The 22,704-nt window shown below is 43.3% G+C and overlaps 1 protein-coding gene across 1 annotated transcript in view; it reads right to left on the reverse strand.

Annotated features, from left to right (window-relative positions):
- Nucleotides 1–117: 117 nt before the first annotated feature.
- LOC144739311 (protein furry homolog) overlaps nucleotides 118–22,704 on the reverse strand; it is a gene marked incomplete at its 3' end in the record, with an annotated part of 28,273 nt that continues 5,686 nt past the window's right edge. Inside the window, 64 exon segments of the mRNA XM_078622276.1 lie at nucleotides 118–148; nucleotides 150–282; nucleotides 285–294; nucleotides 1,056–1,196; nucleotides 1,286–1,456; nucleotides 1,533–1,585; nucleotides 1,588–1,629; nucleotides 2,209–2,446; nucleotides 2,448–2,790; nucleotides 2,890–2,942; nucleotides 2,944–2,985; nucleotides 3,545–3,732; nucleotides 3,816–3,886; nucleotides 3,888–3,935; nucleotides 4,268–4,454; nucleotides 5,296–5,392; nucleotides 5,395–5,495; nucleotides 5,914–6,016; nucleotides 6,106–6,204; nucleotides 6,206–6,259; nucleotides 6,772–6,847; nucleotides 6,930–7,026; nucleotides 7,665–7,728; nucleotides 7,730–7,834; nucleotides 7,931–7,960; nucleotides 7,962–7,982; nucleotides 7,984–8,072; nucleotides 8,136–8,364; nucleotides 8,366–8,421; nucleotides 9,092–9,206; nucleotides 9,208–9,264; nucleotides 9,344–9,444; nucleotides 9,992–10,079; nucleotides 10,082–10,135; nucleotides 10,215–10,325; nucleotides 11,182–11,342; nucleotides 11,678–11,850; nucleotides 12,141–12,178; nucleotides 12,180–12,233; nucleotides 12,455–12,512; nucleotides 12,799–12,823; nucleotides 12,826–12,922; nucleotides 13,163–13,352; nucleotides 13,885–14,144; nucleotides 14,688–14,774; nucleotides 14,873–14,992; nucleotides 14,994–15,056; nucleotides 15,371–15,402; nucleotides 15,405–15,625; nucleotides 16,481–16,588; nucleotides 17,096–17,228; nucleotides 17,299–17,470; nucleotides 17,620–17,706; nucleotides 17,797–17,905; nucleotides 18,285–18,388; nucleotides 18,518–18,619; nucleotides 19,135–19,149; nucleotides 19,151–19,234; nucleotides 19,328–19,420; nucleotides 20,402–20,570; nucleotides 21,360–21,440; nucleotides 21,527–21,606; nucleotides 21,686–21,776; nucleotides 21,858–21,997. Of these exon segments, the coding sequence (XP_078478402.1) occupies nucleotides 118–148; nucleotides 150–282; nucleotides 285–294; nucleotides 1,056–1,196; nucleotides 1,286–1,456; nucleotides 1,533–1,585; nucleotides 1,588–1,629; nucleotides 2,209–2,446; nucleotides 2,448–2,790; nucleotides 2,890–2,942; nucleotides 2,944–2,985; nucleotides 3,545–3,732; nucleotides 3,816–3,886; nucleotides 3,888–3,935; nucleotides 4,268–4,454; nucleotides 5,296–5,392; nucleotides 5,395–5,495; nucleotides 5,914–6,016; nucleotides 6,106–6,204; nucleotides 6,206–6,259; nucleotides 6,772–6,847; nucleotides 6,930–7,026; nucleotides 7,665–7,728; nucleotides 7,730–7,834; nucleotides 7,931–7,960; nucleotides 7,962–7,982; nucleotides 7,984–8,072; nucleotides 8,136–8,364; nucleotides 8,366–8,421; nucleotides 9,092–9,206; nucleotides 9,208–9,264; nucleotides 9,344–9,444; nucleotides 9,992–10,079; nucleotides 10,082–10,135; nucleotides 10,215–10,325; nucleotides 11,182–11,342; nucleotides 11,678–11,850; nucleotides 12,141–12,178; nucleotides 12,180–12,233; nucleotides 12,455–12,512; nucleotides 12,799–12,823; nucleotides 12,826–12,922; nucleotides 13,163–13,352; nucleotides 13,885–14,144; nucleotides 14,688–14,774; nucleotides 14,873–14,992; nucleotides 14,994–15,056; nucleotides 15,371–15,402; nucleotides 15,405–15,625; nucleotides 16,481–16,588; nucleotides 17,096–17,228; nucleotides 17,299–17,470; nucleotides 17,620–17,706; nucleotides 17,797–17,905; nucleotides 18,285–18,388; nucleotides 18,518–18,619; nucleotides 19,135–19,149; nucleotides 19,151–19,234; nucleotides 19,328–19,420; nucleotides 20,402–20,570; nucleotides 21,360–21,440; nucleotides 21,527–21,606; nucleotides 21,686–21,776; nucleotides 21,858–21,997 (6,645 nt within the window).

Genomic DNA, 22,704 nt, shown 5'->3' on the forward strand with positions numbered 1-22,704 from the left:
CCTGGAAAAAGTACTGAGGCAGAAGACAGCTTTCGAAATGTTACAACAAGCAGCTCCCACAAGAAATTACATCTTGCATAAGTAACGTGACTGTGAAACAGGAAGAGAAACATGAACCTCAGATATGTCAAAGTGGAAATCCAGTGTTTCCTGGCAAGGCCTTGGAGGAGCGGTCCCAGATACGGCTGATGTCCTCATAGGAGAGGTCACTCTGTGGACATGAAGGCTGCACCAAGCTGGCCGATCGAGAAACCACCAACTTTAGGATATTGAGTGCTTCCTCCAATGGGCAGTCTGTCGTCAGAACACACACACACACACACACACAGGTCATACACAACCCTGCCTGTTTAGAGAATGATAACCACAGACGCCTTCTTGTGTGTGTTTTATTGCAGTTCTATTTTTGGAGACAGAGGTGTTCTGGCAGGAGAAGAAGCAGAGGCCCTGCTTGGAGCAGAAAGGGAGGCTGTTTATAGATTGGGTGTGTCTTGAAAATCTACTGCACAACTTTTTCCCACCCTCTGGTGCACTGAATGTACGTTTCCAAAGCTTAAACTTTTCATTAAATTTGAACTTGAAAGGAGATGTAGCATCTCATTTTCAACAGGTTCCCGAGACAAACATGTATACACAGAACACAAGACAACATTACACTACATTCAATTATAAACATGCATACACTCCCACACACAACCCCTTCCCACTTGAGTCTAACGTACAAAATAGACAAACTGATTAACAAGGAGGATCAATGATGTGAAAATGGGTGAAGAGAAGAAACTAGAAACATGAGCAATTAGTTTTGAGACATGTAGAGACATCCTGAAACAATGATAAGTAATAAAATGCAAAAATGGGGTGGTTATTCCAATTTGATGGGGCTCTATCTTGGAACCTTTTTACCACCTTCTTTCAGGATTCGAGAAACAAAAAAATAAGGCAATTCCATATGTATAAGAGAGTATGGAGAATTGTATGGAGTCATGAGTTCTTTTAAATATGGAGGACAATAGATATAAACACCTTTATCACGTCAGATGCTCCAGTCTCACCTGAACAAATTTCTCTATGGTCTTGAGCACCTCCATGTTGAAGGGTTTGGCTTGAATCCCACTCAGGTCCATGTGACTTAACAGACTGTAGATGATTTGTAAAAGTGTTTGCTGCATGCTGGGGAGACCTTTTTCCAGCAGCTGTTGCAAAAAAAAAAGAAAAAAGAAAGATAGTCCTGGGGTTATTCATGGGTTACTGGACAAATGTATGTGAAGATGTCTGCACAAACCTCCGCCATGTAAGTGACCAGGCTCAGGGTGATATCCGAGAAGGCTTCGTGAAGATATCGACACACCACATTGACCCATGAGAAGCAGTTTCGGGTGTAGGAGTGTGTCTTATACAGAGTCATGACATGAGCGAGGTTGGAGAGCTTGTCGTTCTTCTCCTCAAGGCACACCTGCACACCAGAGGTACACGATCAAAAGACAACATCATGTGGTGAAAGACGAGCACAGGTAGGAATGGTAAAAAACCTGAGCTATCCTCTCAGCGACATCTTGACAGAAGTGTGTGGGGCCGTCGAAGTCTGCACCAGATGTGGGAGTAAGCAGAGAACATTCAAGGGGAATCCTGATGGATGAAACAGAAACAGTAAATGACACTGACAGTCAGAGTCAGAACAGAGGAAAACATTTTGGACACTTCCACCGAGATGTTCTGCAGAATGACACAGGAAGTGGTTCCTGCCTGTGGGACTGTTGAACACATTAAACCCATAACCTACCTGGACTCATTCAGTAAAACACTTGTATACTTGTATTACCACTTACATGTGGAGATCTTTCTTATATTATTTCATTTTAATGCTTGTTACTTTTTGCATTTGCACTATTAATTAATACTTCTTATCTCTATTATTGGTTGAAGCTGCTGTGAGAAAAAAGTTTCCTTGCAGGGATTTATATATTTCGGATTCTGCTTCTGACAGGATAAGGGTCAAAGTATCTCTAACATTCATTGTTCATCGCCCGGGACGCAGTTGTTCTGGAGCCGATCCCAGCTGCCGTACACCTACGTCACACCTACGGGCAATTTAGAGTGACCAGAGAGAACCCACACGGACACGGGGGGAGCATACAAATGTGTCACAATATCTGTAACATGTGTTTTATATCTAAATCAGACATTGCAAGAGTGTTAGCCCCACACCTCTGGCTTGTGAAGTGTCCACTACGGGCACTCGGGACACGGGCGTGAGCTGCCAGAAGAGCTGAAGTGTGAGGTCGGTGGTGGACAGGGACGTGAAGCCCTTTAGCAGCAGCTGCTGAAGCCCGGTGAAGCTGCTCCACTTCAGCTGGCCCTGCAGCTTCTCCAGCTTCTCCCTGTTCTCCTGTTTGTCCAGCGACATGTGGCCCAGCAGCTTGTTCAGCAGTCTCAAAGACATCTGGGTACTCAAACTCAAAGTCCGACTCCATCAAGGACACCGCCACCCAGAAGATGGTGGCCAGCAGGTTGCTGGGGTGGTTGATGTTGGTCGGGTCGGTGATGTTGTCTTTAGATGAGGTAGGACTGCAGGTCTTCGCCAGCAAAACCTGCTGCTCACAGGCTTGGATGCGGTCCAGTGTGGCGCTCCGAGGTGGATCTGACCATCTGTCGGCCTGGCCAAACTTCTTGGGGACAGATGAGCTCCTCTGATGTCGGCTCCTCTCTTCTCTTCGGAGGTTGAGCTGCCCTGTGCTCTTCCTGTTGGAAGTGAGCTTCAAACTGCTGAGGAATTCTGGGGACGAAGTTCTGGAGAAAAGCCAATAAATCACATTTTGTCACCAAAAAACAAACAAAACACAACTATAAATAAAAATAACATAAAGCTACCACACAGCAGACACACACCTTGTCAGGACTGCCATGAGATCATTGTTCTTCAGACATTCCGCCAAGTTGTCCCACCACAGATTCCAGTGTAAGTAAGACTTCCATTACGTAGCCCTGGGGGAGCATAAAGGGAAGCCTCCATCTCCGTCAATAAGTGGTTGTTTGTCTTGCTAAACTGGCTAAAAAATATTCTGACTGCACATTACAGACAGGTTCTTTCAAAAAAAGGACAAGGACCACATCATAGTCATCAGTGTGGCTTGAAATGTGGAGGGTACAGAGACATCAACTATGGCAGCTAGACTGGATATGTGTCGCAGATATCCATCATTTGTCTCGTCGAAAAGAACATTTGATCATCTGCAACTACTTTCTTTCTATCCACAGTTGTCCATTTCCGATATGCACATTTTCCTAGGACAAATGACATCATTTCTACAATTAAGTTGTAGATAGCCATCATTCACAAATGAATTCTGACTGATATGTGTCCATTCATGGTCACATGTATCATGGGGAGAAACTCTGGCAATACTGATACTAGAAGTCAGTTGACGCAACTGCTAATTCAGGTATCAGGTAAATGGCGTGTATATATACCACTTGTGAATAGCACTTAAGTGTACACACACACACACACACACACACACATACACACACACACAGCATTAACCTGGACTTCCTCTCCGTGCTCTCCGACTACCTCCACCAGCCTTGACAGCAGATCGGACACCGCACAGGCAGAGATGGGCTGGCGGAGGGCTCGAAACACCTGGAATGACGGCCGGCGTAGTGACGTGAGGAAACTGCACAAGGCGGTCTGCAGTGCTGCATCACTGAGCTGCTGCTCCAGGTGGAAATCTAAGAGCGAGAAGAAGAGAGGGTGAATACAGGTCTGAACAACACAACAATCCAAGTTATCAGATGGGTGGCGCCACATTTACCCGACTTGGATTCTTTGAACACTGACACCACGTGCCGCAGGAAGTTGGTCAGCTGCCCAGTGCTTTTGAACTTGATTCTTTGGTGAAATGTCCTCGTGGCACCACAGTGGCCCAAAAGCTCTTCAGAACAACAACATCACAGTCACTATGCCTTCTCGGTCACAAAACAGGACGTCTGCATCGTCCAAAGCACAGTCAGCGATTGTTGTGTCTCAGTTTACAGTGTAACATTTCAGAACACAATTACACTATAGTTGAATGTGTCGACATAATCATATTAGACACAAAGTGAAGTAAGTGCTGCGTGAATCCAGTGCACTGAGCATACATCACCACTAGGTTGGTAATGTGTCTCCATCATCAAACATCAGAAAATACATAGTAAATCGTAACAAATGAGTGAAATGTTTATGTAAAACATTGGCCAACAACACCAGTGGATAAACATTTACCTCGTACTTAAAAACTCAATGAGCTTGTTATTCTTCTCGTCCGTGTTTGGTGAAGCAACCAGCTCCTCCACCTCCTGGGAGATCTCTGGCAGGTTGTTGCTGCTGCCCCCCAGGCTCAGACTGGATGATGTGGAGGAGGAACTCAGACCTGAGTCCGGCACCGGAGACGCCTGACCCTCCCTCAGAAGTCAAACCCTCCTGGACACCACCGAAGAACAGATGGGACACTGGTGTTTAATCTTCCTGTTTGGCTGAAGAACGCAGGAGCTCTTGAGAGCAATTAGTGACTGATTTTCACAGATGCTATGATGGTTGATTTATGATTTTAGTCGATGTGATCATCTACATATTTTAGTGTTACTGATTAACTGATGCTGAGGGCTTCTATCAAACAAGCTTTTTTTCAATACATCTGAAAAACGTCCTCTAAAATGAAAGCTACAGTCATTTGGACATTTTAATTTGCCATTGTGTGATTTCAAAATACTTCACCCACTACTGAGTATTACATAATGTGCTAAAACTGGAATAGATCTAAAATATACGGCAAATTGCATTACTATGTATATTTCTGCAAACGGAAAAACTTTGCTGTCGTCTCTGGACTTTCTGTGCAATGTCACTATATGTTATAACTACAAAAATAAGTAAAAAATAAACAGTTAAATTGCCTGATAGACAAACAACACATTTCAAATGTCTTGGTATTTGTGAGATGGTGGGAGGGGGGCGAGTAGAGGGGGAGGAGGGATGGAGGGGGGAGCAAAACGAGCCCTTTCAGCTCCAGCAGATGGCCCCGTTTGGGGCAAGAGGGTAAAAATAGCTGCATGGAATGCTTAATCAGGACCTTTGATGTCCCTGTGCGCCGCATTGCTTTTGGAACAGTGTCCAAATATTTTCTTCGTAGATAAGACACTTATCTCTCCTCTGACTGGAATGTAAGCTATTCCCTCCGATGCTAAACTTCATATTAGCTCCACTGACTGGACCCCTGTCTGCTTTGTGCCTGTGTTTCATTCCATGCCGATATCCGCTCCCACCTGAGGGTAAATACTCCGGCTGAAGGTTGGCTTTGCAGGTGAGGGTTTTGGTGCCGTTAATTTCACGTGTCTGCAGCAGGACGGATAGGCAACGGCCTGGAAGTTGTTGTTGCAGGATAACGTGATGAGTAGGTGGAGAAGGAGACGTTTGCAGTGCTCAAACACCTCTGGACGGTAGTGATCCATGCCTGAGGAGGAGACACAGCCACACCAGTAACAACCTATTGGACTAGCTCACTTACAACCTGCTTTAACCTCCTAGGACCTGCATACACTATGTGGACATTATACTTCAGCACTATAATTTTTCTAAAGCCTCTTTTTTCTCTTAGAATGTGATATAAATGTATTATTATTATTACTATTATACCTATATGCCCATTTGTATACTATTATAATATTCCACTATATTGTTTTATATCCCAAACAGCAAGGAGGACTAAAATCCACAGCAAACCAAAGCTCAGGTCTCAGTAAATTTAGCTCCTATAACACTTTCCAATTGCTTGAAATGTAAAGTACAATGTAAATAACATTTATTATTGGTGTAATTTTCATCAGTTTAACGGAGAACTCTTACTACTAAGTTTTACAGTGTCAACTTACCCAGAAAAAGCGCATGTAGCAACAATGGGAGGTGCATGGCCCAGTCCTCTCTTACACTGTGGTCCACCACCATCTCTGTCATGAAAATGACTGCAATATTGGCACCTATAACAGCACAGACAGCACGGAAGAACACTTTGTGTGATTGGGAACGTGTTCGGAAAAAACTCATCAATGTCCCTTAAAGTCGAACCTGTGTAGTGGTCCTCTGGGTGTGATGGTCTCCGGCAGGAAGTCTACCAGTGGAGCCCAACACCCTCCGTTTATTGGCATCGGCAGAGGGTGGGGCCTGGTTGGTTTCTACTACAAACATCAGCCAATCGGCATAAGGCGGCAAACGGTTCACCTAAGAAGATAAACAGAAAATCTGTATTGTACTCCTGTGATTCATACAACAATGGTGCAGTAGAGAATAGAGGAAGGGAAAGTAAAACCATGAAGTATGCGATATTTAAATTCTGGGCTTGAAAATGGGTAATTCTGCTATTTGTCAGTCACTTCGATAAACCCAAAATGATTGGAATCAGCCTCGCTTAAAGTGACAGTCAAAGGCAGAAACAAACACTTTTAGCAGAGGTTGCAGGCTGACCAATACCAGAATTACCCTGTAACGACTGCACAGATTGTTATTCTGTGTCTGGTGTGGAGCATTAATTCAGACCAACAGAGTATAAACAAAGCTGTTCTGAGAGCAGAGGCCCCCAAGCAGCACCACATTCGTTTCAGTGCCAGTTCTCACAGACGCCTTTTAAGAGCACGCTGCACTTCATGCATTATTAATTAGACCAGACTGGGCACCATCTTCCCCTCCAACGCATAATCACCAAACCCCTTTTGCACAGTGAGAAATGCACTCACTCTATCTTCATCGTACGATCCTCCTGAGCTGTTGCTGTAGCGTGATTCCAGACGATTATGTGCTCGCATGATGTGGCTGAGCCTGAGTTGAGCAAGAAAATTGTCCTTTACCAATGCTCCAAATCATTCCACCAGTCAGTTGAAAACCTCATTGCCACCTGTACCTCTCCTCGTTCTCCTTTGTGTTTTTGTTGTCGTCTGTGTCAGCGTAGCTCTCCTGGCCTGCAACGACGGTATTAGTGCTTGACGTGGTGCCTGGAAATTAAAGTAACAAAATACTATTATTTTTATGGTAATTTACTGTGTATTTTTTGTGCTTTGCAACCTTAAGGCCACTTACTAGAAGCACGTCAAACTTTTGGTCTATAATATTAACAATAATAAACACGGACAATAATAATATGTGAGTCTGCTTTAGGCAGATCGACATAATTATTTAACCATTCACACTTCTAACTTCTAACACATATTCACACACTGCATCAGGAGCAATTTGAGATTCAACACTTTTGGGCTTTTTCCACCCAACGGTTCCAGTGATAGTACCTGGTACGTGTTTCTACCTCAGTCGAGGCTCCAAGTAGTACTAAACATGTGACGTCACAGAGTGCCGTCCTCTGATCGGTCACTAAGACAGAGGGCTGTTCCAGCGCTACCTTCGATGCAGGTGTCTACGGGCAGTTTTACCAGCGATTGCGGTTCAGTTCTTCATTCCGCCTTCCACGTTCTCATTTAACATGTCTGATGTGCGCAAAACACACACTGTGGTCCGTTAATGTTTTTGTGTGAGCCGAGCTGAGCCAAGCTGGAACTGTCTCGATTCAAACTTCACAATTACTGGAATGATTTTCCTGCTTCTCTATGATATGTCTGACTCATTTTGATGACGGTACCGGAAGGTGCTGCTGAGGCCTTGCTTGTGGCAGTGAAGCGATAGAAGGGGGGGCTGTCACAGTGCTTGCACCACCGGGTTCACTGGATCTGTTTGCTGGCAGCTCAAATATCAGCTCCTCCATGTTTGCATTGTGTTGTTCCGGCATAGATAGATCACCACCTTCTTGATCTGTGCAAACATATCACAGCATGGGTAATAGAGAACAAAATAAAAAGGGCAAAAAATAGAATGACTTTCTCCCGGAGCCTAAATGATATATCTTACATATGGCAGGAGGGTGGTGTCACTGCTGACCACCACAAAGGCTGATGAGAAAACTGAAGCGTGGATCTCAGATTGTTGCTCCACCTTTCATTGCTGACTAAAGCGTTCCAGGCGTTTTCCATCTCTGGTCCCGGTAAGTCGTCTCTCGTACTGGCCCAAGGGAGAGAAAGGAAGCGTCATCTTGGCTGCACTGACCTCAGCTGACCTGCACTCTGAGGTGTGACTCTCACCTTGGCCGTCATGAACATGAGGTTATTGAGAACCATGGATGTGGCTTGGAGCGAGCCCCAGCCGGGGCCCTTCAGTTGCTGGGAATAACCGGTAACCGCTCCCCCTGTCGGGACATGTCATAATCCGAGGAACATGGTGTGGAGACTGGAAAGCAGCAGGCCGCTGTCCACCAGCTCTATGTTGCCAAGCCAGGGCAGGAGATATGGTCAGCATGATCTGCCTCCCGTTGGGATGGGTGGAGGGGAACCTCTGGCTGACCTCTGGAACAAGCAGGAGGAAGGAAATACTAGAGTGAGAATGAAATCACCTGGGAAAGCAGCAGCATCTAACTTCCTATTTGAAGCCACTTGTGACAAAGGGTGTTGTCATGGTTACGGTAATAACTCACAAGTATGATGTAAATGTCAAACAAGCAATCAGATGATGTGACAAAGTCCAAAGCCCAAAACACTCTTGACTCACTGGAGCAAAAGTAACAGTCATGGCTGAAAACGTGACTCAAGCCAGATCCAGACACCTCCCTTCTTACATGTGAACATGTTCCCCAATGACTGAGTGTTCTTTAGCTTCTGTGTATGCATATCGGTACCTAATGGTTTGTTTTCTTGTTTACTAATTCGTGATAAATGTATTTCTTTTCTTTTCTTTTTTAATTAAAAAAAAACAATGTTCCCTGCTGGTCCAACAGCATGTCCACAGATACAACATATGTTCGGGTTAGCAAGTGCGGAAAACTCTTCGGAATACGAGGAAGCAGCGGTGAGTGGGAACCAAAAGAAGATGACAGGCCTGGGAATGTCCACCAACAGGCAGAAATACTATCACTGCTTACCCGTCTGTGGCACACACACACACACACACACACACACACACACACACACACACACACACACACACACACACACACACACACTTCAAACAAGATGCTACCTGAGAAGAGTGGAAGCGTGAGTTCCGGATACATCCTGGCCAGCTGGCTGGAGAGCTGTGGCAGGGAGACGCTGTAGAGAGGCGGCAAAGGACCATGGGTGCCGTACAGGATGTTTGTTGGGCTTCTGCTCTGCAATCCTCGTTGAGTAAAGAAACAACTTCGCTTCAAGAATCTGTCAAACGAGACAAAAATGTGTTATGAAGACGCCACTTAACGACATCACATAAAAAGTAAACGCTCATATTTCTCACCTGCATCAGCTGCATTGAAATCTCATAGAGGTCTCTGTTGGTGTCTGACGCCTTGAAGAGCACCAGATTCAGCAGCGTCACTATATCACTCTGGTAGTTTTCTGCGAGTAAAGAAGGATGAAAAAAGAGGTAAAGTTTTATTATTTAAAGGTCTGTGCCGTTGTTTCACACTGTGCCAGAAGCCAAATTGTGTTTTCTCTGAGGTGATGCTGGCCAGGAGGTTAATAATGCTGAATTGGAAATCCTCAATACCTCCTATCTGTATCAACTGGACTGAGGAGATTTATTTTTGCTTCATTTGAAAGCTCCTGGAATCATCTGTCTGATGTCACATTACTATGTGCTGAGCATTTCAGAGATTATGCCCGAATATGTTTATTTTGTTTCTGTTATTTTCTACGGATCTTCTTATGTATACAATTTTATTTTTTTCTGTTATCTCTTTACTTTCTGCTGGGCGTAGGTGCAACAACAACAACAACAACAACAACAACAACAACAACAACAACAACAACAACAACAACAACAACAACAATAATAATAATAATAAGAAGAAGAATTACATTCAAATGAGTGAATAAATAAATACAATAAATGCACTGTAAAAAAAGTCGAGAGGTTGTTGTGTTGGTACCTGCTGCTGCAGACTTGTAGCGATGGCTTTGAAGCAGCCAGAGGCCAGCTGGTAGGAGCCTGTGTAGCAGCGATCCACAGCCCAGTTGAAGAGGTTGGACCTCGGTCGGCATTTAGCTCCAGGAGCAGGATGACGACTTCACAGCCGAGCTGGTGCACCTGAGTCAGGAGGAGACCAAAGTCAGTTGGCACAGACGAGTGATGGATTAGACAAAGAAAGCTTAAAGAAGCTACACACCCGCTGATCCTGGCAAGCTAGGATATTATCCAGCCACTTATAGAGGTAACCATCTGGAGAGAGGCCAACGTTATCAAACACCGGCCCGCAGCACAGCACGGCGGACATGGCCTGCAAGAGTAAATGGTCAGTGATGATACAGCATCTTACACAGAAAAAACACACAAGATCAGGTCCACGCCTTGGGCCTCACTGCTGCACCCTCAGGAAGAATTCCACTCCGATGATGTGAAATAGCCGGTTTTGTCGCAGACAGCGTATACTAAATGTCCGTGTTTTGTGCTTTGCTTTGTGTGCTGTTGGTGAAGGAAAGGCTACGTGACTGTACATGTAGTTCACACATTCTATCAGTAGGTGTATGACGACATTACATCAGTAAATTACCACATAAAGTTAACTGTAATCAGTTATTTACTGAAGACAAATATATCAGTTCTACAATAAATACAATAAAATAATTATATATATATAAAGTCCCGATTTAGCATGTGAAAGATAGTGATGTTAAAAGGAAAATAAAAGCACTTCACAGTAGTCAAAGTGATGCTGCTTTAAGTTTAAACATTGACACGTCAACAACAACGTCAAACGGTTGAGAACACTGATTCACCATTTAGAAAAGTCCTCAAATGTAATTAGTCACATTACTTTGATGAAGTCATTGAAATAGTTGCATTACTATTTCATTTTAAACATGACGTAACTTGTAATTGGAACCAATTACATTTCAAAGTAACTTTGCCAACACTGGTGACAGCTAAGTACAGATGACCTTTGGTGTGTGAAGGAGACAGCAAGATAATCCAAGTGATTCAGAGCTCCTTTCACCCTCACAGGTTATCTGACAGTCATCAAGGATAGGATGTATCTACTGTGGTGGTACCTCAACCCTTCAACCTAACTCACCACCACATCTGAGCTTGAGGACATTTATAACTCGTGCAGGTACATATATTGCAGTACTCACCTTTAAGGCACAGTACTGATATCTGGTGATCTGGTGATTCCTGTCGCTGTAGCGGTCCAGGGGCGTGAACATGATGCTGAAAGGCCCCGCCCACTGGCTGAAGAGGATGAAGAGATGATGGCGCAGACTCTGCTGAGGAAACAGGAAGCGTCTGTGGTGTACTGGGGAGGGAGATAAGTTAACCTGTTATAGATTTGCGCACGTGCGAGAGTCAGCAAAAACACTGAAATTTCCAACATGACAATGAGACAATGACGTCCCTGGAGAGTTTGTTAACCATACAGTGGGTTACCAATGAGTCATCACCTGTCCCTGATTGAACCGACCACCAGCTGCACTATTTTAGGATCCACTTTGGATGAAAGCCAATATGTGCTGACCATGAACTTGCAATTTAATTGTGTAAGTCACAGAAATAGAAATCAACGTGACGGCAGTAGATTTTATTTTAAGAACCAATCGAACAGCTACTGAGGGACTGACGCTGAGGTCGTACCTGGCACACACTGGATGAGGTTGGCCACCATGGCGCTGAAGTGAGCACGGATGTCCTTGAGGATCTCTGCGTCTTTGTCGTTCTCAGCCTCCAGGAGCATGCGGGTCAGATCCACATACTCCAGGAACAGAGCACCCAAGGCAAGTGTGTCGCGTTCCAGAGCGCCGTTTGTGCTGCAGGATCACAGAGCACAGAGCAACATTAATTAAATGCTCACTGTCTCAAAATGATTTTTAATTAAATTCTTTTTAAATATAAGGTGTTATGTAAATACCAAAACTAGAGCTGTACTGCTTTTATTATTGTTAGAATTAATATAATATATGATATAATTTCTTTTTATTTATAATAATACTGTAAATATGATATAATAAAACATAATACATTTGTATTATATTTTTTTAAAATTACAATAAACAACATTATTATTATCATTATTATTGTGCTGTAAGCTGAAACTAACCTGTCACTGATGACGCCTGCATCCGCGAGCAGCTCAAACGATCCGCAGGAGCTGCAGTCTCAGGAGGTCACGCCGCTCACGCCGCTTCTTGTTCTACAAAAAATATACAATAACACAAAAAATGAATAATGGAAACAATTAAAAAAACAACAACCTGCATTAGTTCAGATAACATTTGACCATAGGCTGAAAAAACTGACCCCAAAAATAATATTATTAAACATATAAGTTAGTTTTATGCACAGACTGTGTACATGTACCACTGCACTTCCACTGATGTATCATCCATTGTGCTGCACATAGAATCAACCAACCTCCGGCCGTCTCTCCAGCGCCTCTTTCATCAGCGGGTGTAGCTCCTCCACCAGCTCTCTGTGTCCAGAAAACACCCCTGGTCGTTATGACAATCAAACCAAATGTCTTTTTCATAGAAAAATCATTGAACCTAAAAAAGTGTTATTTTCTCAGAAACCGTTTAGGTGTTACCATAAATGGTAACAAAGCACGGATGTAATCCTCCGCTCATTTCTCCCATAAATCCACACAAATACAGGTCAACAGGGGCTTTAATTACATGGAAATAATGCTCTAAGCCCCAACTCTCTGGCTGTGCGTCAAAAAGGGATGAATCAGTCTCCCGAGAAAATCTCTACTATACCTGAAGATGAGGGCATTGGTGCGGCAAAGCCCAGAACTAATGATTCTGTCAACTCGATGCTCTCGGCCCTCATCAGCGGAACCAGCTGCTTCAGAAGCCAGGCCACCGACGGACTCCCGATAACCTGAAACTGACACTTCAGTCAGACAAAAACATCTCTCACACTGCTGCTAATTACACGGCCTGAACGGAGATAAGAGTCAATAAGCAAAATAGCACTTCCTGCTACGCTCCTTGTCATAGTTGAAGTGTAATACGAAGCGTTGGTCCTTGAACGCCAACAGGTCGAGTGTGAAAACCTGATCCGGGTGAGACAAAGCACAAAGGGAATTAATAAGGTCAGAGGGCGGGGGCAGACAGTTACCTTGTTATCGTAGCTGATGCTGCTGTCAGATGTGGCGGTGGAGATCTCAGGTGTCGACGCTCTCAGATGGCCTGGGCTCATGATGCTGGGCTTGGCCACGCCGAAGCAGAGGATCAGGTAGTTTCTCCACAGAATCACATAGTTGTCGCCGCTGCCAGAGGTGCTGGTCTTCTTTGCATTCACGGGGTTACTGGAGAGTCACAGAGAACATTAGAACATCATAACAGACTCTGCTTAAAGAGCCACTGTGTAGAATTAGGAATTTTAATAAGCCGGGTGTTTTCAGAAATGTGTGTGGGTGTGTTAGCTTTACCTTGATGAAATAAAGGCTTTTCCTTCCTGTTTCTTTTGTTACACACACTTGATTTACCAGGAGTCGTTTACGGAAGGTTCATCTCTGAACAAGCACTCGCTATCTATCTATCTATCTATCTATCTATCTATCTATCTATCTATCTATCTATCTATCTATCTATCTATCTCTGGGTGCTGATAAAAATGTGTGACATGAAACATGTTTTTGACAAAAGTAGGATCATAATTATCCCGCTGGCTCTTCTCCACCCTGTGAGGGAGGAGTGAGGTGCACGTTTTTATTGGCAGCAGAGAGCTGGGATTAGGTGGCTGTGCCTAAAATAGAAACGCTCAGCAGAGATAAGCGGAAAATAGAAAAATGTCTCATGTTCCCTCGTGCACTGGCAGCAGGGTTTGAGGACACTTACTTGGGATCGACCACAGGCATGAGCATCTGCATCCGAGTGAAGGCGTAGGGCCAGGCGTAGCTCAGAGCTGTGGGACAATGCTTGGGCAGGTTGTCCTGACGGAGAAGGCTATAAATGCACAGCACCCAGGGGTCCTTCACCGACTGGGCAAAGATCCAAACATGAGACGGGCTCCTGATGTCGTAGTGACTGTTGATGAGCAGCGCGTTCCACTCCGCAAGCCACTGGAGGTCCACGTGGTGGCCGGCCGGCATGGTGGCCTGGACACAGCAAGGGTCAGAGGTCACTGACCTTACACTTGGTACACGACTCATTAGCTCTCAGCAAATAACTCACATTGGGCTTTTTTCCTCTCAGTATTTATATTTTCTCTGTTTTTTATTCCATGAATATGCATTTGCTCTTTTATATAGAGAAATTTGTGTATGCCTTTAGTCATTCAGTTTACCTGTGATAATGGCATCATTTATTGTAAACCAAATGTTGTTTTGGACATCATTAATTCATATTCTCTTCTCTTGAGTCAACTTGTGCTTCTTCTCCTTTGACCTTTTCTAGAATTTAAATTCTAGAGTTGTTGTGTTTTCTGTGTTTCTGTGAAATCTTGAGTGAATGACGTAAATCCTCCTGCGAAAACCACGCTTATCTTGAGCTCTCCAACGAATTGGTAACAAAACCTTGTTAAATAGAGATGTGCTGAGGAAATAAATACCATGAGAACTCAAGAAAACAAATGAAATGTTCTTCTTCCATAGAAAAGAAAAGCACCTGAGCTTTAGTTTGGAGAAATGCCAACAACTCACCGCGTCAGAAACTGCAACATTGACAAAACTGTCGAGGATTCTGGGGCTGAGTTGGTCCATGATCTCTATCATCGGTTTATCGTCGTCCTGCAAAGCAGAACATGACAGATATTTAACCAGAAACACCAGTCACAAGTCTACTCAATAATGCTCTCACCCTCACCCTCCCTCCCTTTCCACTTTACCTCAGACTGTCCGATGGTCATGAAGAGACTGCGAATCTCCTTGAGAACGGTGATGGCGAGCCGGCGAGTGCTCAGCTGACAGGAGCAGAGAAGAACCAGGGCCAGACCCTCCACGGCATTGCAGCACTGCAGAGTGAGGGCCTCGTTCTGCAGGAGCCTTCAGACTGGGACTGGTCTGCAGCAGCTGAACAATATCAAAATATCGATTAAGAATGACAACAATCAATCAATCAATAAATCAACCAAAATTCATTCATTTTCTCCTGCCAGCTCATTGCTGGGCAACAGACAGACAGACAGACAGACAGACAACCATTCACACCTGTTGTTCACACCTACGGGCATTTTACAGTAGCCAAATAACGTTAGCATGCTTTTGGGAAGTCGGAGGAAGCTGGCGGGCCAGAAGAGAGCATGAAACTTCCATCATGTTTAAATAATAATCATTATTATTATTGTTATTATTATTCAGGTCCAGATGTTCAGTTAAGTGTGCACCTCTGCAGTGTGTATCTTAGCGGTGTCGTATAGCTCCCGGGGGCGGACAGGGTGAGTTTCCACTGTGTGAGAAGCTGCAGCAATAACTTCAGTGATGTATCTAACAGCCCCTGATGGGTGTCCTGGACCTCACGCAACAGGAAGTTGGTGAATCCAAACAGGACGTCGTCACGCCAGTCGGAGAAATCCACCAGCAGACTCTGCAGGGAATTCTGGGCAATCAGTCGTAGCTCGTCGTCCATGTGGATTGTTAATCTGGCAAACGGAACAAAGACAAAAGAAACATATTTTTCACATGGATGCACGTCTGCGGTAAAAAACTCAATCCACATTACATCACGAGTCGAAAATCAACGGTGTCGCTTTGATCTAAACGTTGATATCAGTGGAATGAATCTGCAGCAGCACTGATGTGATACTGACACGTCATTGGAACCACTTTCCATTTGCCTGATTCGTAAACATGACTTTGTGTTTAAGTCTGGCATCATCATTAAGTACTGAACTTTCATGCAATACTATTAAAACTTGTGCAATCAGGCAATTCACAATGTTCACAATGTTAGCGCTTTACAGCTAATTTAACATGAAATTCTAACTCCTAAACTGTTCCGTGTTTTTTTTTTTTTTTTGTCTGTTGTTTGCCTCCTTGTTGTATTTCATTGTTTTTAGGTTTTCTATTATTAGCGTTCTTTATTCACGGGAATGGAAATGGAAATTCAGCTACAAACTCCTAAATTTACATGTACATTAATATGTATTGTCCCTCTTTTTAGAACTAAAATAACAATAATCAATTGAAACATGAAAGTAATACTGTTTTTCATGTTCTTTATAACAAAGCGATATATCTGAAGAGAAACGTTTAACCCATGAAACAAACTACACAGCCGCAGCTGGACGTCATTATGTAACTGCCATTATATGTCGACTGCTTCAAAACGCCATGACACTGAGCTTCATAATGAGCTTAAGACCACAGATGGAGGATGGAGAAAAGCCAGGAGCACTTCTGCTTCACATGCACAGACACAGTCCTGGTAGTTTCCTGTGACGAACCACCGATCAAAACGTGAGTGAGTGACGGAGGTGAGGTGGAGAGGAACGCACCGGGACAACAGATCTATGAGCTCGGGCTTTGACATCCCATCAGGCAGGATACGAGGAATGGCGGCGACACACGTCCTGAACAAGTCGATCTTGGGTTTCCTTTCGCCTCTGCAGCAGGGAGATTGAGACGATACATGTAAAACACCTTACAACACAATCATTCAAACACTTGCATATACAAAATTTAAGTCTTTTGTACTTTTATATATTTACCTCCACCAAGGAGGGTCTGTTTGTCCTGTTAGCAAAAGTTATGAACAGATTTTAATGAAATGTCAGGAAATGTTGATAATGGACCAGGACCAGATGATTAAATGTTGGTAGTGTCCAGGAATTTGTTGAACGATTCTTACTCATTGTGAGAAGAAGATTGGTGGAGGTCTGCACTATCTGAGTGCCTTTCTAGTTCTTATGTCTTTTTTTGTTATAAATCAAAGTTCAATCAACTCCGGTTTAGTCTATTTAGTGTATTCATGAAAAAAATATAAAAAATCCAATCTAACTTTTTTCTACATTTACGTTGATATCACGCCCACAGTAACAGTTTAACAAGTGCTTGTGAAATGACTGAGGCTCATGTAACCAAACTGTGCTGACTAACTGTCATGTACATACGTGATCATATCCTCAGGCTCCTTGTTCAGCATCTGAGCATTCGTCATCATCATGCAGCGTCCCACCTCCTTGTCCAGTTGTCTGAGGATGTTATCAATCGCTTTACGCACGTGGTAGTAATACTGCGACATGCCTGTCGAGGACGACACCGTTACTTATGTGCTTGCATGACTCTGACTGTCACTTTGAAAGAACTCACTCACCGATGACTTTGGCCTCCTCATCTGTCAGCGTTTTGCTTAAGTACGTCTTCTTTACTCGGAGCGTGTTCCCAGAGGGCAGTGTGCAGCCTGTGTTGGGCATCGGAGGCTCGCCGTCCTTCTGCTGTAGCTTGTCGGCGATGACCAGGAACGCTCTCAGACCGATATTCATTCTCTGTGCAAGTCAGAAATTTATTTAAGATTAACATAAAAATGTCAACCATTTCACATTTAGTGTGGATGCATTTAAATGAAAAAACACAACTGGGTTTCTATTCAACACATAAACAATAACACAGTTTAAGTGAGTGTAAAATATTTCACCTCTGGATTAAGACTAAAGGCTTTTGCAGGTTTTCCAACACAAAGAAGATCAAAGATAATTTCTTTCATGGCAAAATCCAGTCTTTCCTGTAATGAAACAACAAGGATGTGAGATATCTCAGCAGACAATGTTCACCAATAATCAGATGCTTGATGGTGCGACGTCACTGCACGTACCTGTGCAATGAACTGGATGATTTTAACAAATATGTTGAGAGGCATGTCTCTGGGGACGACACTGCGGGATCCTTTGGGGAAAAGTGTGCCGACAATGGTGCTGAGACGTCTGTGGACACATAAAATAAACTAATTTAATACCTGTTTGAACAGTTGATGCAGTGAGAGACTGAACAGAAACTGTATTAAATATTGTTTTTCAGTGCTTGAAGAGATTTTGACCCAAATGAGCTGCTGAGAAACTCTCAGGTCAGCGACAGTCAGAACATTCAAACGCAAATACTGTACTGTATACTGTAATAACAACAACAACACTAATAATAATAATAATAAGATTTTGTTCCCCATTAAATCAAGATGTATTATGTGTAATCCTTGATTTATTTTTATTTATTCATTGTCTATATTACCAATAACAATACAAACTACCCATAAACAATACATACCAACAAAAGAAAAGAAAACGTACAAAGTACAATAAAAAGTACCCTTGTGTTGCAGTGTTGCTCTCACACTTGATTCGGATCATGTAAACCCACAGCAGACGATACAGAGACTCCAGCGCCACACGAGCCATCTTAGGATCTCTGCTCTGTAACAGAACATTTCAGGTGGAAAGTCAGTTCACACCTTCATCAGACGAGCAGGCGGAGGCCATCTAACAGAAAACAGTTCAACGTGCTGAGCTGAAACCTGACGGCTGCTTTGTAGGTAACGTTACCTTCAGGTTGGAGAGGCAGTTGTTGAGGAAGACGTGCCATCTGTTGAGGAAGAACTGTTTCTGGCTGACACACAGCAGGCACGTCACCAGTGGGTAGAAGGCCTGTTTGGGGACAGGACCCTGCTAAGATCTCCTTATCAAACACTGTCCTGACACAATTGATGCTCACTGTGCGAGGAAAAGTAGCAGAATATTTTCAGATGCCACATTAATATTTGAGGTTTACCCTTAAATTTGAGAACTTTAATTTGAATCTGCGACCCAGTTTTGCAGGAAGGTTTTTCCCCTTTTGTTAATGCTCTTTGCTCGTGATGCATCGTACATAAAATGTGTTAAAGTCACATTATGTGCCTCAGGGGAGATATTACATAACAGCCAGCTGCTGTAGTTTATAGTCCATTACATTCTAGCGTGATGTACTCTGGTGAGCCGCTGTAAAGAAGACACACATTCATTCTTTCTATTGTGGACACTGATGCTCCGAGAGAACGAGTGACCTTGGGCACAAGGGGACCACAGGCATGCGAGTGATCTCGCCGCAGCAGTGAGGGTGACAATGGGTGAAAATGGAGGTGTAAAAAACAAACACACCCAACAATGGGCTGGTGTTAACTCACCAGTGAGTGCTTCTTTTCTAGAGGACAGGTCCAGGGTGGTGTCATACAAGCTGTCCACAAAGTTCCTGAGGCAGGGGACGTTCACCTCGTTCTTCACGGCCTGCAAGCACATGCAAAGTTGTATTCTTTCCCATCAGACTGTATCATACAAGCTGCTGTGTGTGTGTGTGTGTGTGTGATGTCCAAAACTTACAGCTGCAACAGGTACTAAAATTTCAACAAAGAGACCAGCCAAGGCATGTTTGATGTCCTTGTCCTTCACTTCCAGAAAGTACTGGGCACATTCCTGCATACAAGGATTCACTCAGTTGTATGATCAACATGGAGCAAGAGGTAAAGACAGTGTTTCAGCTCAGTATAATACATACACAGAGCACATTTTGATTGGAAAAATCTAAAAAAAAATATATACATATTCAAGGGCTAATGCACGAAGATTTAAAACCAACAATAAAATACAGCAATAATAAAACATGAAACATCATAGTATAAAACTAATAAGAACAGAATGACACAAAATGCACGGAAAACATAGGAAAAAATAAAAACACTCAGGAGAAAATGACAATAAGAGAGACAGAAAGTAATAATATAGAAAAGTACAAAATCGAATAAAACAATTATATAACTGTGACATGAAAGCAGATAAAAGAGGTGGGTTTACACTACATCTAAATATGTCAGTGTTTGTAATTCCTCTCAGATTCCCCGGTAGGCTGTTCCACAGGGGCTGAAAGCAGCGTCAAAAAATGTTTTTGTTCTAAACTGCAGTATTTTAGTATCCATGTCATAATACTTCCACAAAGCAGGTTTAATGAAAACCCTGAGTTTGTTAATCCCAAAATGCCGACACAGCAGTTTTCAGTTCTATGTTCTCATCAACTGACAGAAATCAAAAGTCTTTAAAGTTTCATGTATTTGAAAACAATTCAACAACAACACAACCCAGGGGTGCATGTTTAGTTAAAAAGGGTTGTTAATCAGGAAAACATTCAAACATATGAAACTTTCAAGTCAGTGGGTTTGATCTCTGTCAGTAGACCTGTATTCCTGGTGTCAATCACATTCAGAAAGTGGTTATTAATATAATTTTACTGTGATTGTGTGGGCTACAATCCACCTCATGACAGCATGAAGTTGTGTTCCAGCCCTGGGATGTCTCATGATCAGATTACAGACAAAACTTCGCCAAATATTCATGTTTGAAATGGTTATATGATGATATGATGTGCGCAAACGTTGCAAAAGGGTAAAAGGACGTCTGTACCTGCATAAACTGAAAGGAAGCTTCAAAATCCTCAACGGGATACATTTTGATTCGGAAGAACTTGACCCCCATGATGAGGCTGATCGTACTCTGGACCACATACGGACTCTGTTCTTTCTGCCTCAGCTCCTTCAACTCATACATGAACTTCTTCTTCACAGCAGGAAACCTGAGGAGAAGAAAACAACAGTGTTGTAACACTGGATTATGACCTGCTGCCACAGCCCGGTGAGATCCACAGAATGTTTCCGTAGTGGGTGACGTGCTGGAGGGCATACGAGGTGACAACAAATTCAGAGGGGACACCTCTTAAAACACCATCCCATCATCTGTTCTCACCTCACACCTGATCCTTTGCTCAGACGGAGCCAGAGATGGGATTCTTCAGTCTAAATTTAGCGGTAATTCATCATGAGAGCTCATCTGAGCATCACTTTCACTCCTCTCTGGTGGCTGATCCTGCACCCGCAAGAAATTGAGCACAAGTGCTTTGGCACATTTTGTCCTGTGCTTCTTATGTCTGCAGAAAGCACATTATATATAGTTTATTCAGCACATGAACATGGTTTATTGGAGTTAATAGAGTTAATCACCAAGTTCCTAGTTGGAATCATGGCTCCTCCAGAGTCCTTAAGATGTTGAATCCCAGACTGCTCATGATGCTTCATCATCAGTGTGTGAATGTGTGTGAACAGGTGAATAAGGCAACACTGTAACGCTATTAAGGTAGAAAAGTGCTATAAAACACTTAATGAAGCTTCTTAAAGTCAGGGAACGTGACCGGCAGTGGGTTTGCAGAGTGGGTCAGAGCTCCATTAAGAGCTGCAACGATCTGAAACACTCAAACACACATCAATTTCCAGTCCTAGTTTGGTGTGAGGTAGTCTGCGTGCACACACACACACACACACACATGCTCACACACAGTTTGCTGAGAGCTGAGTAATGTCGTACTTACTTGGACGTTGCCAGTACTCCTATGACTTCAGCGTAGAGGTCTGCTACAGTGTGCATGTTGCCAGTGTTCGGACCATGATACCTGGGATAAAACAACATTAGACAGAGGTGAGCAGTGCTTTAAAATGCAAGAAAGACAAATGAAATGTGGAAAAGGTAAAAACTCACCCCTCTTTGTATCTAAAGTGCTTAAAGGCCAAGTTAACGACTTCACTGACTAAACTATCCAGAACCGGGTGCAGCGGCATCTGGTCAATGACACATAGTCACATGTCAGCGGCAGTAACTCAACATCATCATGAGCATCATCGTGAGCTTTTGAGTCACCTGCTTCAGAACTTCTATGAGCACAAGAGAGAAGATGAAGTCAATGGCCAGATCCCTCCGTTCAAGTAGAAAGTCTCTCTGCTGTTCGTCACTGAGTGGGAGAAGAAAACAAGGTGCTCGGACGTGATTTCAAACGAGTGATTTTTAAACAAGCAATGACAAAGATTCTCACTTTTTAGACTTGGTGTTGGCTCTTGGCCGATACTCGTGCAGCTCCTCCTCTTGTCCGTTCTGTCTCTTGTACCAGTCGAACAACGTACGCAAGATGGAGGGGAGGCAGTACTCCGCCAATGAGCTCATGGTGCTTATCAGCTGGAAGAAGGAGACACACGCCGTTCTAATGCATGTTTGTGTTTGGTAATCAACATACCAGTGCATGAGATGGCTATCGGTGTGTTCCTGTGTTTGTTTAATCATTTTGGACTATGATGAGGTTGCTCACAGGTTTGCAAATTTTATTTTTGCCAGGGAGGTGATGTTTTTGCCAATGTTTGTTTATCAGCAAAATAACTCCAAAAGGTATGAACGGATTTTAATGGAATGTTCAGGAAATTCTGATAATGGACCAGGACCAGATGATGAAATGTTGGTAGTGTTCTGGAACCATCTGGATCCAGGAATCTGTTGAAGGATTCTTACTCATTGTAGATAGGGACATTTTCAACATCTGTGTCTAGAACTCCACAATAGCAGCAGTGGACTGTCTCTGTGGAACCAGTGGTTAGTGGGTCTGTCTGTTAACCAACAGGTTGGGGGTTGGAGCCCACCCAGGGACGGAGAGTTTTTTGTTTTGCTATTAATATAAAAAAGAAAAAAATATAGCTCAGAGTGGTAATGATAACATTCATATAACAAGGTAATTATACTAATGTTTTTTTTAATAACTAGAGACTATAGATACAACATACAATTCAACATAAATAGTGAATATTTAAGTCCCATGACCCCACTTTTCTCCCCGTCATCAGCATCTGTTCCTATGATGCTGTCACACTGTCCATCCAGTTTTTGTCCAGAGA

Source organism: Lampetra planeri, unplaced genomic scaffold (assembly GCF_965212315.1).
Source record: "Lampetra planeri unplaced genomic scaffold, kcLamPlan1.2.h2 scaffold_1427, whole genome shotgun sequence".
Classification (NCBI taxonomy): Eukaryota; Metazoa; Chordata; class Hyperoartia; order Petromyzontiformes; family Petromyzontidae; genus Lampetra; species Lampetra planeri.